Source organism: Equus caballus, chromosome 5 (assembly GCF_041296265.1).
Source record: "Equus caballus isolate H_3958 breed thoroughbred chromosome 5, TB-T2T, whole genome shotgun sequence".
Taxonomy (NCBI): Eukaryota; Metazoa; Chordata; class Mammalia; order Perissodactyla; family Equidae; genus Equus; species Equus caballus.
In genome coordinates this window covers 56971644-56988286 of record NC_091688.1, presented here as the reverse complement: position 1 = coordinate 56988286, position 16643 = coordinate 56971644, and the positions used below count along the sequence as shown (strand labels likewise).

Below are 16643 nucleotides of genomic sequence, written 5' to 3'. Positions count from 1 at the left end.
GTCCTTTTAGAGCAAGAAAGTAATGCCAGTCTTTGTGAAGATTTGTTTAATACTTTTAATAGAAGAGCAATAATATTACTCTTAACTGCCATTCAACAGTTTGGCATTTTATGTAAGTTGAACTCTTAGACATTTGTCACAGTTTTAGAAAGAGAAGAGAGCTGAACAAGAAATTTCAGGAGTCTATAAATGAATTACTGGTAAAAGTCCTGTCTTTACCCACCTTTTATTTTAATCCTAGTAGGTTTGTGGGGATATGTTTGGATATCTTTTAATTATAACATAGTAAGATTTTTGTTACAATGAATAGAAATAACAAAATGACAAAGCTGTTATACAAGGTTTAGAATCTAAACTAAGGATATCATTCTTTAAGCATTTATTGAGTGCCTTAAATGTGGAAAACATGCTAGATACCATGAGGTCTGCAAAGATGAAAAAACATTGTCTCTGTACTCAGAAAACTAATCTTTTCATTTGTGCTTCAGAGTAATATGGTTAAAAGAAAACAACAACAATAAAAACTTATAATCCACTGGTGGTCCCTTATCATTTTGCTTATCAACCATACCTCATTCACCTAACAGGCCAAATACAATTATCTCAGAGTACCATTTATTTATAAAATGACTTATTAATTAAACATTTATTGAGTACATACTACACTTACAGGTTTTGTGGAGTATAAGATGATGAAGACATAGTCCTTATAGTTCTATAAAACAAACATTATTATTATAAAGAATATAGAATAAATTTTTCTAAAACTCGTATTGAGCTTGTCAGAGAACGACCCACGATAAAAATGTGGCTTAATTCTTATTCCTTTTTTTGTCAGAAAAGCATAGTCTCTAATCATATATAATAATTCTACCAGAGAGAATTGAATTAATGCAATTTCTTATACTTTTCCATAGAAGTACCTAAGGAGAATTCACCTATAGCCCCTCTCAGCAAAGTCTGAGAACATAGTCCAAAGGAACAAAACTCTTAAAAATCTCATTCTTACAATTGAGTGTGATTATTGAACTCTACTTCATGTTATATTCAAGTTTAATATAAAATATTTCTCTTAACCATCCTCACATCTTATGGGTAAAATCGACACTCGAGGAGGATGGACTGTGTTTATCAGGTGGCCTCTCTTAACCATGGCACAACATCAAAAACAAATGCCTAAGTTTGCAAAGTAAGGGACTATGGAGTTAAGTTTGAACTTTCACCTAGTTTGGTAAGCTTTATCACATATAAGATGTCTCCCCTAATGGTGCCTTTTTAAAGTACTTTGGCAAGAGGAGAAACCATTTTAACTAGTTCTCAAAATCATTTTCCTGATTAACTTAGGTATTCTTCCTAATCAGTTTTTGTTGTATGAAATTGAAAATAAGTCAACAGAGCCTTTTGGGTTATAACTTGTTGTTATGATCTCAGTTGACGGATTATTATGAATTTCATTTAGCATAAGAAGAAAAAACCTGTAATGTGGCTAGTGTGATGTCGATAGACAATCTTGAGGCCAGTGTCCCCTCTCCCACCTCGTCTGTTACAGTGGTGATTGGGGTATTTGTTCAAGGTTATATGTGACTTGATTACTCACTCCAAAAATTCCTTATTGGACTTAATTAAGTCTCTCAGTTTGGGAGGGTTACTCCTTTATAGAGTATCATATTACTAAGGTTTTTTGATAGCCAGAGGGATGTAGGAAATTTGAACACTAACACTTTACTTCTAAAATTTTGAATCTCTCTTTCTTGTAGGCTATAGAAAAACATCTTATTAAGAAGTCCCGTGGAGGTCTTACCTTTATTGGAGAATGGAAAAATGGACACTTGGAAAAGAAGATGGGGCATTTGGCCTGCTTTGCTGGGGGAATGTTTGCACTAGGAGCAGATGGTTCCAGAATGGATAAAGCTGGTCACTATTTAGAGCTAGGGGCGGAAATTGCACATACATGTCATGAGTCCTATGACAGAACTGGTAAGAAGATTAATCATGCTAATTACATAGTCCAAAATAACCTCTAAGTTAAAAACATGTCCAGGAATTAGAAGGAAAATATATAGACATTTTTCACTTCAAAATAGTGTAACAGTAAATCATTTTCTCAAGATTTTGAATTTTAATTCTGGAAGTGTGTTCCTGCATCATTTTTAAAATTATTATTCTGAATGCTGCTACTGTTTGTTTTAATAAAGATGTTGAAGAAATTGTTTTAAAGAAAAGGGCATTTGGAGATGTATGGGATAATATTATTTTAATATAATAAGAATCCATTTTAGCTGTTCATTTCAGCTTCTATAAAACCAGTTACTTGAACACACAATTGACTGATTCAAGTTACATACCTTGCCTATCCTCTTATGAAAATAAGAACAACCAAAAGATAGCAGTGGTTGCATTGAATGTGTAATTGGTGTAGGGAACTAGTAGTTTGCCTCTTAGTCGATTCACCAGTAATTTTTGAGTTGTTCGTGCATTTAGCTGAAGAGATCCTCTGACATTGCTTTAGGGAAGTGTATAACTTGTCTGGGCTTCAGTGTCCTTACTTGGGAAATAAGATGATTCTCAATGGTGACAAATATTGGTTCTTGGGGGTGAAAAAAAAATCTTTTTTATGTATAAAGCCTAGATATACATACAGTCGTAGGTAGATTAACAATATATATTTATTATTAAAATTTCATGAAGAGAGAAGGCACTTAGGTTTAAAAAAAAAAGCCTGTAAACAGGGTTGAGAAACACTGGACTAGACCTTCAAAGGTTTTCTCTGGCTTTAAAAATGTATGTTTCTATATGAAATAATGGATAATGAGTTAATGAAAGACTGAAAACTAGTAATTTCTATTTGTGATTTCAGAAATTGAATTGTTGCTTTTATTAAATAACTGAATTTCTGTTTGGGGGTTAATTTATCATTAAGTACCATGACACAAATACGATGGGCTTAAAATTTATTCTAGTTCATAAATCTGTCAAGTTATTTTAATGTAATAAGGAATTAAACTTATGGTGAAACTGATCCTTCAGTTCCCTCAGTAACTAAACCAAGGATCCCATTTCTTGACAAAATATAACTAGGTCCACAGGACGTTGAAGTAGATGTTATTTTCGGGTGTTTTAAGTGTTGGCTGTGTGTGGGTGTGTGTATATATATATTTACGTATAAATAACTATAAAGTCAGTGATCTGAGTTACAGATAGAAGCTCAATTATATCATGTTGAGGATATTAAAATAGAGCTAAAATGAGTAAAACATTTGAGGACCAGAATGGATTTTCAGTGTCTGTTAGGACCCATGATGAGACTTGTTGTTATGTAGGTTTTGACCACAAATCAAATCCTAGATCTAAAATAGTAGAATTTCATACAACAGACATATTAAAAATTGTTATACCATAGTTGTTATATTAATCATTCACTGTATTAAACATAGAGTACGTATTATGTGCCAAGCATTATGCCAGATGCTTACAAGTTAAAGTGTGAACAAGCTGCATCCCCTGACTTTGAGACGTTCATAGAATACCAGGGTTACGAAAGGATTTCCTATATTATATTTCTGACTTCCACATTTCATAATGACATTGCTGATGCTTATATGAAACTGTGATATCATGAAAAGAACATTTGAACTAGAATTCAAATATCCCATGTTTTACTGTTTGTTATCTGTGAGCCTTAGGCAAATCATTTAACCTTCCTAAGCCTCAGTTGCTCCATCTGCAAAAAGTTGACATAAACAATACCTACCTTGTCTTCCTCAGCATGTGGTTGTGAGTAAAATGAAATTTTAAAAAATGCAGTCTATGGTTGTTGCTGTCATGCTTGTTCTAATTGTCATTCTCACATTGCAAGTCGATGAACCTGTGACGCTCTTTGCCCTGGTATTCCCGAAAAGATTACTATTTGATTTGTGTCCTATATTTCCAAGTCTTTCGCTGTTTTTACTTATATTTAATCTCAGCTTAGATCCTTTTATTAAAAAGTACAATCCTAGTTTTGCTGACTTCCCTCCAGGTTATCACGTCCTTTGCTGTGTTTTCTTATAGCCGTACTATAATTTTTGGCTACTTCATTTAAAAATATCCATCTACTTCTTAGCAGTTATTCCAGCTAAATTCATATAATTGCTGCCTTGGAATTTCACTTTCATTTGTTGTTGGAGGTAGAGGTGATATTCATATATTCTGTCTTACTGAAGAGCATGGTCTGCTGCTTAATGTTTAGCTGGGTTTGTAGGAAGCAGTGCTGAATCTGTTCATGAAACTGAGCAGTAACTTAGTGGTAGTTTCAAACGTTATTATCTCTATAAGGGAAGCTAGAGTGATACATTATTTTAGTTTATTCTGAAGTATGGTACAGAATTGGTGCCAAACCAGATCTTAAATTTCCAAAATACAGTACTTTCTTTTTCTGGGTTTCTGGATTAAAAAAAAAAAATTTGCTGAACATCACTAAAATAAAGACTGCTCTGTAATCTAACTTGCTTCGTGTTGAAATTAGGTAAAGCCTTCCCTAGACTGTGCTCTGTCATGTTGCAGGGTAAAAGTTAATCTTTTTAGATACATGTAACATATCTGTCTGACAAAAAAAAAATCCACTGACCATGGAGTATTGGATATGTTTTAAGCATTTCTACAACTATTTTTTTTTAAAGGAAGTTAATAGGAGGGAAGGATACAGGAAAATAGTTTAAGATCTCCCCTTACTATTATCCCATTCAAACTATAGTCAGATTGCTGTCCCAGAATATTCCTTATGCTTTTTATCTTCTGTTGAATTTCTTTTATTGACTTGGGTGTACTTATTTTTTCATCTTTACAGGTTCTACTTGTCTTAGAGGACTAATTGCATTTCCCCATAACTTTACAAACTAATCTGTCCCTTCTTTAAACTTGCCTTTTATTGTTTTACTGCTGACCTTTATCACGTTTGCTATTTTACTATAATTTTTTATTTAGGCATGTTTCTTTTCTTACCTACATTATATGATTTTTGTATCCACTAGAGTTTTTTTTACCTAGGTACTAAATTACTTATGGTTTTGATTCAGTTTTTACTTTTTGGGTTGGTTATTTTCCTTTTAGAAATGAAATACCAAATGTAAATGGGAACTTTAAGATAGGGAATAGAAATTAAGTGCAAGGTAGAGTGTACTGAAACTATTTTTTACAATGTATGTTAAACAAAAGAGCAACCAAGAAATAATGCCCTCAGAAACATGAAACCAATAATTTGGCCAAAATAATGGATGTGATATGTATATAATTTAGACATGTACATTTTTACTCACCAGCTCCTCACAGGACAAATATGTTATCTTACTAGTATGTTTATTTTGTGAAGTTATGAATGATCAGTAAGCGAAATAGAGTTTTTAGTAAGAAGTTTAAAATATTAGTTTCCTGCAGCCAATTTCTATTTCAGTTCAGGCGATGTTATCATTATAATTACAGAAGTTATTATCTAATTTAAAGTTAGCCTTAAGATTAACATTTGATCATTCCTTGTGATCACTTCTTAGCACTCATAGTCTTTGAGAAAGGAAAAATATAAGAAATCTCGACAAAATGACTTACCTTACTTTTTTGTTGGATTACTGTCATCTCAGTGTTTATGATGCTTGACTTTTATCATCATTTTGAAAGTGTTTATTAAATACCAGATAATATTTGATTGTATGCCAGACCTTGTTGGTAAGCTGGATAAAAGTTTTCTTACAAAATAGTGATAATTTGTTGGCTATTCCTAACCTCAGATCCCATTGAGGAGCTGGTCAAAGCTTTATATGCACGCATAAAGTTTTGCATACAGTTTCAGAGGCTTCTGGGACCCACACTGTCTCCCTCTTCCAAAGCCTACCCGAGAGTTCGTGAGCCTCAGGTTAAAACACCTACTTGAGTTCTGCTTTAGTTCAACAAGACTTAGCAGCAAACAAGCTGTGGTTATTAACTCTTCTGGGTCACATGTTTCACTTTTTTAATAGAATTATCTACCATCACTATTTATTTTTGGTTTTGTGTTTTTTCTTGGGGGTGAGTGGTGGTAAAAAAAAAGGCTTTGTTTGCATTTCCTTTGAATTGTGATTATTTGGAGCTTACATTGTCACCCTTATAATACTGAAATTTAGCCACAGAAACACATGTCATGCCAGCAACTATGGCATGATTTTATTTCTGGTCCACCAGCATTATAGTTCTGGGCTACCTTTTCTTTTATGAGAAAATATAAAGGTGTCCAGCATTTCTTGAAAGAAGTGAGAGACCTTGAAACTGTTTGCCAGAGTACAACTTAGTAAAAAAAAGAAAGATGGCAGCGGAGAGTGGTAATTGTGTGTGACTTTAACATCCCAGTGGAAGATGACTTTATATTTCTCAGGTTTAGGGTACTGGCTGTGTTTAGAAAGAGGTCCTTAAAAAGTCTTTCATGTAGTGCTATATTCCAGCCTGAATGGAAATCATATCATGCAAGGAGTAATATGTAATGTTGAAATATATGTGTAATGGCCATGTTTTCTTCAAACTGATAAATGGGAAAATTGCTGATGAAATTCTTGGTGACTGGCAATTTGAACCTCTTCCTTGCTATATATGCAGAGACTGTAGGAGAAGAGAGTTTGTTTTTAAAACTGGTTTAAGTTTTAAAATATATTATTTCTTGAATACTATAGCATACTTTATGTAATCTACAGCTAAATCTAATTCGAGATCTTAGCTCTAAAATGTTTTCTTATATGTGTGTATTATATTAAAGAAACTTTAAAATAGTCTTGGATTTTTAAAAAATAATTCTGCACAGTGCCATTATCTGTCTCATTTTATTTTGGACCAAAATGGAATATGTAATGTGCTTATGTCTAACTTGCATTTGTTTCCAAAGGATTGCTAGATTTTTGTTGGTATGGTTAGATTTAGCAGTATCTTGAAGTACATTATTTATGAGAAATATTTCATATCAGAATAATAGGAATATTTATGTCTGTTAAGCTGCTAGAAAACCAAAGGTGGATCTCTGAAAGTCACTGATTTTCCAAAACAGCAACAATAAAAATACAACAAACAACAAAAGTAACTTTACTTCTTCCTCAGTCCTTTCTGGGAAGAGAAAAGCTCCGGCAGACAGACCCAAATGGTTTATTGTGCTCATTTGTTTCTTTTGTCGTGTTACAGCATTAAAGCTAGGTCCTGAATCATTCAAGTTTGATGGTGCAGTAGAGGCTGTGGCAGTCCGGCAAGCGGAAAAGTATTACATCCTCCGTCCAGAAGTAATTGAAACTTATTGGTACTTATGGCGATTCACGCACGATCCAAGATACAGGCGGTGGGGCTGGGAAGCCGCATTGGTAAATAAGCCAATATTTCACTTGCTGTGAGAGCAACTCGAGCCTTCCTGTAGTGCTGTGCGTCCTTATCCGTGTTCCCTCACATTCAGTTACTGTAGGGTACTTCCACTTATCTGGTGGAAAACTCTGTTACTCAGTTAATTTAAGATTCTGAAGGAGTAGAAGTAAATCTTAGAATCCAGTTTAGTTCTCTATTAGAACTATTTTTCCACTAGTGTTCACTCATTATTCTCATTGAATAACTATAAAGAGTCATTTAAAAGGCAGTTTTTCACTATGATTATAAAATTTCTATACTTGCCTATTAATGCTTAACCTCTGGAAAAAAAAAAATCATTGTAAAACTTCCCAGAATCACAGCCTTGGTGGCTTACCCCAGGGGATCACCATAAGAAGGATGAGTGAATTGCTAAAATCTTTCTAGATTGAAACAGTGTATCTGTATATACACACATACACACACACACACACATACTGTATATAATATATGTTTGAAATGAGGTATTTTTAATGGTTGATAAGTAAAGGAAGCAAGTGGTTTACTCTTAGAGTACTAGCCTTGGCTGTCAGTACCTGGGAAGGAAGAAAATCATTAGTCTTTTCATGAAATTATAGCTTATTCCCAGGAATAAGAGGGTGTTTTAGTCTTTGAGATATACTAATTATGATAAATAGTACTAATTATGATGGATATTCATATTCAAATTGTTTAACTTAAGCTTGCAGTCCAGATAGAATGAGGACATTCTAGGTGAGATAAGTAGTGTTAGTAAATTGCTCAGACGGGAATGTGCAAGATATGTTTTAGGGCAGAATGTAGTCCAAATTATATAAAAAGAAGGTTTCACAGTGGCAACCAGAGGAAGAGAAGTTTGGAGCCATTATGTAGATGACTTTACATGCCAGATCAAAGGGTGTATACTCAATGCTTCAGGAACAACACACAGACACACACTTCTGTCAGTTACTGCATAAGTGTTTCTCGTATCAGGGAGGGGGTAGAAAGTCATTTGCCTATCTAAAAAGCCTGTCAGATTGTCTTTTTCGTCACCATCTCCTACCCACCAAAGCTCCCTAACTTTTAGAATCCAGTACAGGACCTTTAGTAAAAGGTTTTTCAAAGGGGAAGAATCTACTGAAGGCTTTTTAGTGGGGAGTAACAAACAGAAGGATCTCATTGTAATCTGTAAGTTGGTGGGTTGTGGAGACCACTGCAATAATCCAGGATAATATGATAAAGACGAGCTAAGCTGAGGACACTTATGTGTCATTTGTCATTCAGACCTAGATAGTGCTTATGGAGTTCAGCAGTAAGAGAAGATAAATGGAAGCAAGGTGGTTACGTGGAACAGGAAGAGGTGCTGCATTTATTGATGCTGCTTTTGCCTGGTCACTTGAGTCCAGATTTGGGAACACAGCCGCTAGTAAAACTCTCCATGCAGGAGGGTCCTGCGCAGTTGAGAAGATAGCCAAACTGTTGCCACAATGGTTCGGGAAAAGGACACACACCCTTCTGTTGGTAGCAGTGGCTTACTAATGCTTATGTAAATCAAGCAATATTTTATGTAGGGGAAATAGATAAGTAAAGAATTCCTGCAATGAATGACTTGAATGTCCCCTAATATTTAATGGTTCTTATTTAGAGGAATAAGGGAGATATATGTGAATCATGTGAGGCAAGGAGGTTGAGGGGAGGTGGCAGAAGCATGTTCTCTCATTGAGAAACACTGTAGAATAATTTATCCTTTTCCTAAGATCCTTTTCTCATGTGTACCTTCTTAAAGTATCGCCCTACTCTTATCTATTAAAAAGATGTTTGACAGCTCAAACTTTAACCCATATCTGTCCAAATTTGAAGTATAGGAGTTAGAATCTTCCTTCTATAGCCTAAAGGGACACATGCTAATTATAAAGAACAAGAACTGAAATAGTTATGCTTTACATTGAAGTTTCAAAAGTATGCCGTGCTGAGAAAAATGGGGATGGAGACAAAAGAGGAGAATTCACATCTTAAATAGAATTTGCATTTTTGCCCACTGCTGGCCTAACTTGTAGGGTGTGAAGAAAGTAAATGGAAGACAAGCTAAGACAAAATAGAGGTATCTCCTGTCTTCTGTAGCTTCAGCTATTCCATTTACATCTATAAACTCCCAAACTTGAGTATATCATGCATGAAAACTTGCCTTCAAATAACGACTCTAAGTGGCTTAAAGATTAGTCATGGCTTGATGGTTCTATGGTGGTCAAGACGCATGATCATTGTGAACAATACAGTGTTCCAAAACTCTTGTACTCAAAATACGTTTAAACTATTTAGGTAGAGAAAAGGACCAAACCCTTTGGTAAGGAGACATTAAAACCCAGCTATAATCAAAATGGAACAATATGAAAATGAACAGTTTGATTAAATAAACATTTTCAGTGTTAATTAGCTTTTCATTAGTAAGGAAGAAGACCAGAAGAATATGAAAAATACCAAGACTAGGAGCGACACGCCGCTGCGGTGACGGTTGGTTAAGTCACTGTCCCGGCGCTCAGTGTCCGGGGTCAGGCAGAGCAGAGAAAGAGAAGAACCACGGTGCTTTCAGCTCTTTGTAAATGGCTTAATTCTGGAGCTGGATAAACCTGCATAAGCAGGTTATTGGGTTGCTTTGAATTAAAAACAGGGTTTTGAATAGATTCCATTTAATTCAGTGTACTTTATTTTGACATATTCAAAAATTAAGAAAATATAAATTAATGTTAGCTCCCAATCAGGCAGTAGAGCACAGTAGTTAATAATAGTGTGGAGCAAATTACTCTTTGCCTCAGTTTTCCTGTATGAAAAGTAGAGCTATTAAGACAACCTCATAAGGTTGTTGGAAATTTAAATGTTAATGCATATAAAGTTCTTAGAAGAGCCTTTAGCCCATAGTAAACACTTTATAATTGTTAGCTCTTAGTATTGTACCTATAATGCCTAACTCCTAGGGTTATGATAATACAAAGTCTGGCATATAGTCTGTTTGCAGTAAATATTGTCTCATTGCTATTACTATGGAGAGCTCCTACATAATACTTTTTAGCGTGTTTTGGATTATTGTTTTTCCTTGGAAGTAATAAAATTGCATTTAAAAATTTTAATTCAAACTGACCTCTCTCTTGATTTGTCGGAATTAAGGAGGCTTCACTGTGCCAGACAGGTCTCTAGTTCAGTGTGAACAGCCTAAATTTGACTCCTAAGTTAGGAAAATATAGAATGTCTTAAAAAGATTAAAGAGGTTTGGAGAGGGAGAAATTCCGCAGGAAGCGGGATACTTCAGTTAATTTTTCCAGTGTAAGAATGTTTCGATTTGATGATAAATCTTATTCTTAAACTGTCAAATTCTCATATGGATCTCTGTGAACTTTTGACTTTGGTTCCTTAACTTGTCCTTCAAAACTTGAAATTCTGTGGAATTGATTCTTTTATCTGATCTCCTTCACAGGCTATTGAAAAGTATTGCCGAGTCAGTGGTGGGTTTTCTGGGGTGAAGGATGTATATTCCTCTACTCCTACACATGATGATGTACAGCAGAGCTTCTTTCTTGCTGAGACATTAAAGTAAGTAGATGCCTTTTAGAAATGTTTTATCGTAGGCTGGTTTTGCTATATGGTCACTATATGATGAATTATGTCTATGTGATATGTTATACTAAGTTTTATTACAAATATCTTTTTATGTAATTGGGTCTTAATTTTTAGCTGCATCTCAAGAAGAGTGACTTAGACTATGAGGTAGAAATTTTGTCAAATAAGAGTGTAGTAGCTTTATTTTGTCCCTAGTTCTTTAGTGTGCAGTGAAATCACCTGGAAAGCTTCTTAAAACACAGATAACTGGGCCATACCCACAGTTTCTGATTCAGTAAGTAGATCTAGGGTGGAACCTAAGAATTTTTATTTCTGACAAACTCCCAGGTGATGCTGACGATGCTGGTCCTGGGACCACACTTGAACTGCCTGCTGTAGCTAATGAAGTGTTAATAAATAATCATGGAGTTTTGATGGTACTAGAGGGTATATGACCATAGTCACCCATCCTCCCAGTGAGGTTCCTGTGAAGATACACATAAAGGGAACAATGGAAAAGAAAAAAAGACAACTCTATTATTTGGGCTTATACTCAAAACCCCAGGCAGAGCTCTCTATAAATATGTCCACTTCCCTAAAGACCCACAAAGTAAATATCTCTTGATACCTTGTCTTAAATTTTATCTTTCTATTTTCTGTCTCTCTGTACCTGAATGCCTCATAAAGGGTCACTTCATTTGTTCAAAAAAATGTTTATTTACAGACATTGTTCAGGTTACTTGGGGATATATCAGTAAACAAAAAGAAAAGAAATTCCTGGGGCTGGCCCAGTGGTGCAGCGGTTAAGTTCGCACGTTCTGCTTCAGTGGCCTGGGGTTCGCCAGTTCAGGTCCCAGGTGTGGACCTAACGCACCACTTCTCAAGCCATGCTGTGGCAGGCGTCCCACATAGAAAGTAGAGGAAGATGGACATGGATGTTAGCTCAGCGTCAGTCTTCCTCAGCAAAAAGAGGAGGGTGGCAGCAGATGTTAGCTCAGGGCTAATCTTCCTCAAAAAAAAGGAAATTCCTACCTTCTGGAGTTTACATTCTCGCATACTTCTAGCTTACATTCTGGTATATTACAATTGAAATGTACATGTCTCAAACTAAGTTTCTTATCCTAAATGGCAATCTTTATCCACTTTTTCTTTTATTACCCCTAGTACTCCTATTTTCCCATCTTTTGAACTTGTGTATTGTAGAGTTACTTCTTTGTTCTCCTTCTAATATATCAGTAAGTCTTTATGATTCTTGTTAGGTTGTTTCTTTGTTTTGCTGTCTCCCCATGTGTATCTACAATTGACCCTAACCTCGACTCTTATTACTGCTGAGATGGTTCAGAACATCTGCTCAGTAGTCAGTTCTCTACCTCCAGTCACTGCTTGTTTTGATTTATCCTGTGTCATTATGCTTGAGATTGGGTGAGAGAGTTGAAAGACCCCTGGACTGGAAGATAAAACCATAGGACCTTTAATTATGCACCTGCTACAACCTAAGTGAACAAACATGACAAAATAAAATTTCTTTGCTTTCAGTTTTCATATCTGTAAACTGGAATTTGACCCAAATTATGTAAGCTCTCTTACTTTTTTTAAATCCAGAAAAATTTTAGGAAGAGTACAATGAATATTTGTGTATCCTTCACCTAGGTTTACCTATATTGTTAATTTTTGCCACATTCCCCCACCCCATGTATATGTACGTATGTGTTCACTCACACACACATAGTTTATTTATTTATTTATGTGTGTATTTACTCATTCTATAATTTGAAAGGTACTCACCAACATTCTGGTACTTATGCTAGAGTTTTCAGGCAAAGGGTATAATCCTACATAATCACAATTCAATTATCATGCTTGGGAAACTTAACATTCGTACAATACTGTGGTTTAATGTGTAGTTCATTTTCAAATTCTAGTGTATTTTGTAACTATTTTTTTTAACTCCAATCTAGGATCCAATAAAGGATCATTTGTTGCATTTGGTTGTCAGCCTAGGACAAAGTTTCCCTGTTTTTCTTTAGTCTTTTATGACATTGACATACATATTCAGGCTAATTGCTTTGAAGAATGTCCCTCAATTTAGATATTTGTAATTGTTTCCTCATGATGGGATTTAGGTTAAACATTTTTAGCATGACTATTATATAGATGATGTGTCCTCATTGCATTCTACAAAGAGGTACATGATAACATTTTAGCCATTATTGGTGATTTTAAGTTTGATCATAAGGTTAGATTTGATTATAAAGTTGCGTAAAGAACTTTTTTTCTTTTCGTAATTAACAAGTGATCTGTGGAGTGATAACTTTGAGACTGTGTGAATATCCTTTTTCCAACAGTCTTTCACCCAGTGTTGTTAGGATTTTTCCTGGATCAAATATTACTATAGGAGCAGTAAAATGCTAATTTTGAGCCCTCTTCTAGTCTTAAAAAGAAATTACTTGATTTCCAACATTCGTATACTGTTTTCTTCATGTCACTCTCTTCATGTGCAAAAGCTACAGTGGTTCATTCATCTCTAGCTTCATTTCTCATTTCTTTTACTTATAGATTCAATCCTTAAACCAAGCTAATCTGTATTCAAATATTCATATATATCTCTCTAAATTTGTTCCTTTGCATTTCATTGTCTATTTCATATTTTATTGGCTCTGTCAGGAATGCCTTTATATCAATTAATGCCCCTCTCTTGTTTCTAAATTCTGTTCAAATCTCACCTCTAGCAAATTGACTTTCACAGTTAATTCTCAAATGCCTCATCAGTACAGACCTTGAGCACTTTAGCATTTGGGATAGGACTGCAAATGTGGGCCATGCTGCCTTTCCCCTTCCAGTATGTATGTGGAAAATCACCAGTTGACCTTGGTACTTGTCTTTCCAAGTTCAGGAAGACTCCTTCTTAACACGGTACTCTGGGTAACCGGTTATATTTTTATATATGTAGTTGCTACATTACTCATTCCCAGAAAAATACGTATAGGTTTAGATCAATACAAGTGGAAAAGGTCAAACAAGAAGAATCATACAGACAATTATAGCAAAACCTAGGCTAAGAAAATTATCACAGTTGAGCACTACGTTCAGCACTGAGCTTGCTGGCAGCTAAAGCAAAATGGAAGCATCCTGCTCAGTGTCATTCTCATCTTTGTGAGTTGGAAGAACATATTACTTTGACAGATGAGACAAGTTTTTTCTTACTGCTAAATTATAAGATGACTTAATTTGATAGTTCATTATTTTTTAAAAAATTGAACTATTAGGTGAACCATATAAAATTGCCCTTTTTAAAAGTCAAAAACAGTTGAATACTGGCAATTTCATATGGTTCAACCCAATAGATAATATCTTCAAACGGTGATGTTGTTGAAGATACAAGAACACTCTTAATGTGACTTCTCTTTATAAAAACTGATGTCATAATATTAAAGTGCAATTGAATCGAGAAATTTCTCTGAAGACTAATGTAGTTGTAGGCTTATATTTTCCTTATTATTAAGATAGAGCTTAAAAGGCTGTAGAGGAATGAAGATTAGCATGACTCCATAGATGTTTCTCAAATATCAGTTAATTTAAATAGGCTTTTGTCAGAAACTGAGTAACTGTTAATTTAAGATTGTATAGTCTATCAAGTGGTTGAAATTTATCACGAATTCATTAAAGGGCAACAATCCATGTGTTTTAGCTGCCAGAGATGGCAGCTGATGGGCCCGGCAGTGGGAAAGTTAAATGAAAAAGCCTGTGTTCCTGACCTAAGTCGAGGACCATTTTACCTTTTACATATTGTCACGGATGCTCTACTATAGATATGCTGTAACTATAGCTATAGATAAACATTTTTCTCCAGAAGACAGGGTGCTATGTCCTCTGTTTCTTTTGTTTCCCTCAATAGTCCCAAATTCATTTATTCATTCAGCATATAAACTGATGCCACAACAAAAACTATGTGATGAGGAAGGTCAGAGATAGATTCCTTCAAAGCCTGTTCCCTTAAAACTCTTACACTCTAAAAGAGGAAATAAAACACATGCAGATTTGTGAGAAATGTTAAATATGTTAAGTGCATAGGAGAAATGTTAATAAAGTGCAGAAGTCTTTTAGAGGAGGAAGAGTGTACTTAACCTGGAAAGCATAAAGGAAGACTTCATGGAAGTGGCAACATTTAAACCAGACTTGAAGGCAGCAAGATGGGTATAATAGGATGAATTAGCATTCAGGGGAGTAGCTATGAGGCAGGCCATGGAATATTAAGAATGAGGTAAGAGAGCTCTAAGGGTGAGATTGACAAGCCCTAGTGTCTTATCAGATATAGGAAGATGCAGTAAGAAGAGTCAGAGTTAATATTAAAGTTTCCAGTATGGGTAACTGTAAGGATTATGGCACTGTTTCAAGAACAAATAGATTTTCCGAAAAGATAATGAGTTACTTTTGACATATATTCCCAAGAGGCATTTACAAATATAGATCTGGACCTCAAAAGGTAAGTTGAGAAAGATTTTGAGGATGAAGAGAAAAGAAGACATACATCTGATCCTTTGATCCTTTGAAGATGCCTACATCTAACAAATGAGAGGGAGTTCCCGTTTAGCTTGGTAGGATGAACACTTGAATTTATCCTCCACTCTCTTGAAAGCCATTAAAATGACTGTAGAGGACTAAGAAGGTATAAAGGACAAGGACAAAAAGAATGAGAAGGAAATCAACAGCAGACAAGAGATGTCAGCAAAGTTTTAGAAGATGGAAAACAGAGAAAGCTAAGTACTTGGATCCAGAGAAGTTAATTTAAAGCAAGCTGATGAATACATCAGAACCTTGGAAAGACTCAAGACTAGGGTGGAGGATAGAATGGAAAACTGTAGAATTTTTTTTTAAGTTTATATAAGGAGTAGTTAGACCCCAAATCCACCCCTGCCTCATTCCTACCGTGAAAGAAACTAGAGATTGCCTGTCTGAAGAGGGTGAATCATGGAAGCTCTGGACTTAGGGATACCAGGCACAGCTGAAAGTAGGCAGGAGATTGGAGGGTTCCTTTCTGGGAAAATTGATTAGCCTACAAGAAAAAAAAACTAGAGATACTGATACATGAGTTTCCCTCAACAAAATGGACATGTCCTCACCCATCCCCCAATGGTGAAGCCACCAGTAAATGGCAACACACCTCCTGTTTCCAGTAAGCATTATATTGCCTCACTTTTAAATATGAATAGACAGTATTGACTTAGAAATATTTATCTAGCTATAGACATTAAAGTATGTGCATGTTTGTTATACCTTGAGTTTTTAAAGTTTATTTAAAAAATAAAATATGAATACAACAAGGTAATTCAAGAAAATATCCTAGAACTGAAGGACATGAGTTTCTAACTTGAAAGAAGCCATCAAGATCCCAGCACAGTGGATAAAAATAGGCCCATGCCAAGGCACAGTGCCGTGGGATTTCAGAACCCTTGCGGTAAAGGAAAGATCACAGTTTCCAAAGAGAGGAGGAATAAAAGTCTTGAAAAAATGATCTGGGATCAGAATGGCTTCAGACTTCTGAAGAACAACAGTGCAAGCTAGAAGGCAGTGGAGCAGTTCGTTCAAAATTATGGGAGAAAATTAATTTCAGTTTGAATTCTAAGTTTTTAGCCATGCAAGGTCTCAGAAATCTACTTCTAGATACTCTTTCTCAGTATCGTTGTGGAGGATGTGCTCCATCAAGACTGAGT

General features: G+C 35.1%; 1 protein-coding gene across 10 annotated transcripts in view; it reads left to right on the top strand.

Annotated features, from left to right (window-relative positions):
* Positions 1–16643, top strand: part of MAN1A2 (mannosidase alpha class 1A member 2) — a 209322-nt gene that overhangs the window by 142210 nt on the left and 50469 nt on the right. For 7 of the 10 annotated variants that reach the window (XM_070267135.1, XM_070267139.1, XM_005610286.4 and 4 more), the window contains exons 10-12: positions 1758–1977; positions 7171–7343; positions 10811–10926. In XM_070267135.1, coding sequence (XP_070123236.1) covers positions 1758–1977; positions 7171–7343; positions 10811–10926 — 509 coding nt within the window. The remainder of the gene's footprint in view (positions 1–1757; positions 1978–7170; positions 7344–10810; positions 10927–16643) is intronic. The other 3 variants (XM_070267136.1, XM_023641336.2, XM_070267137.1) reach the window with 1 other exon arrangement.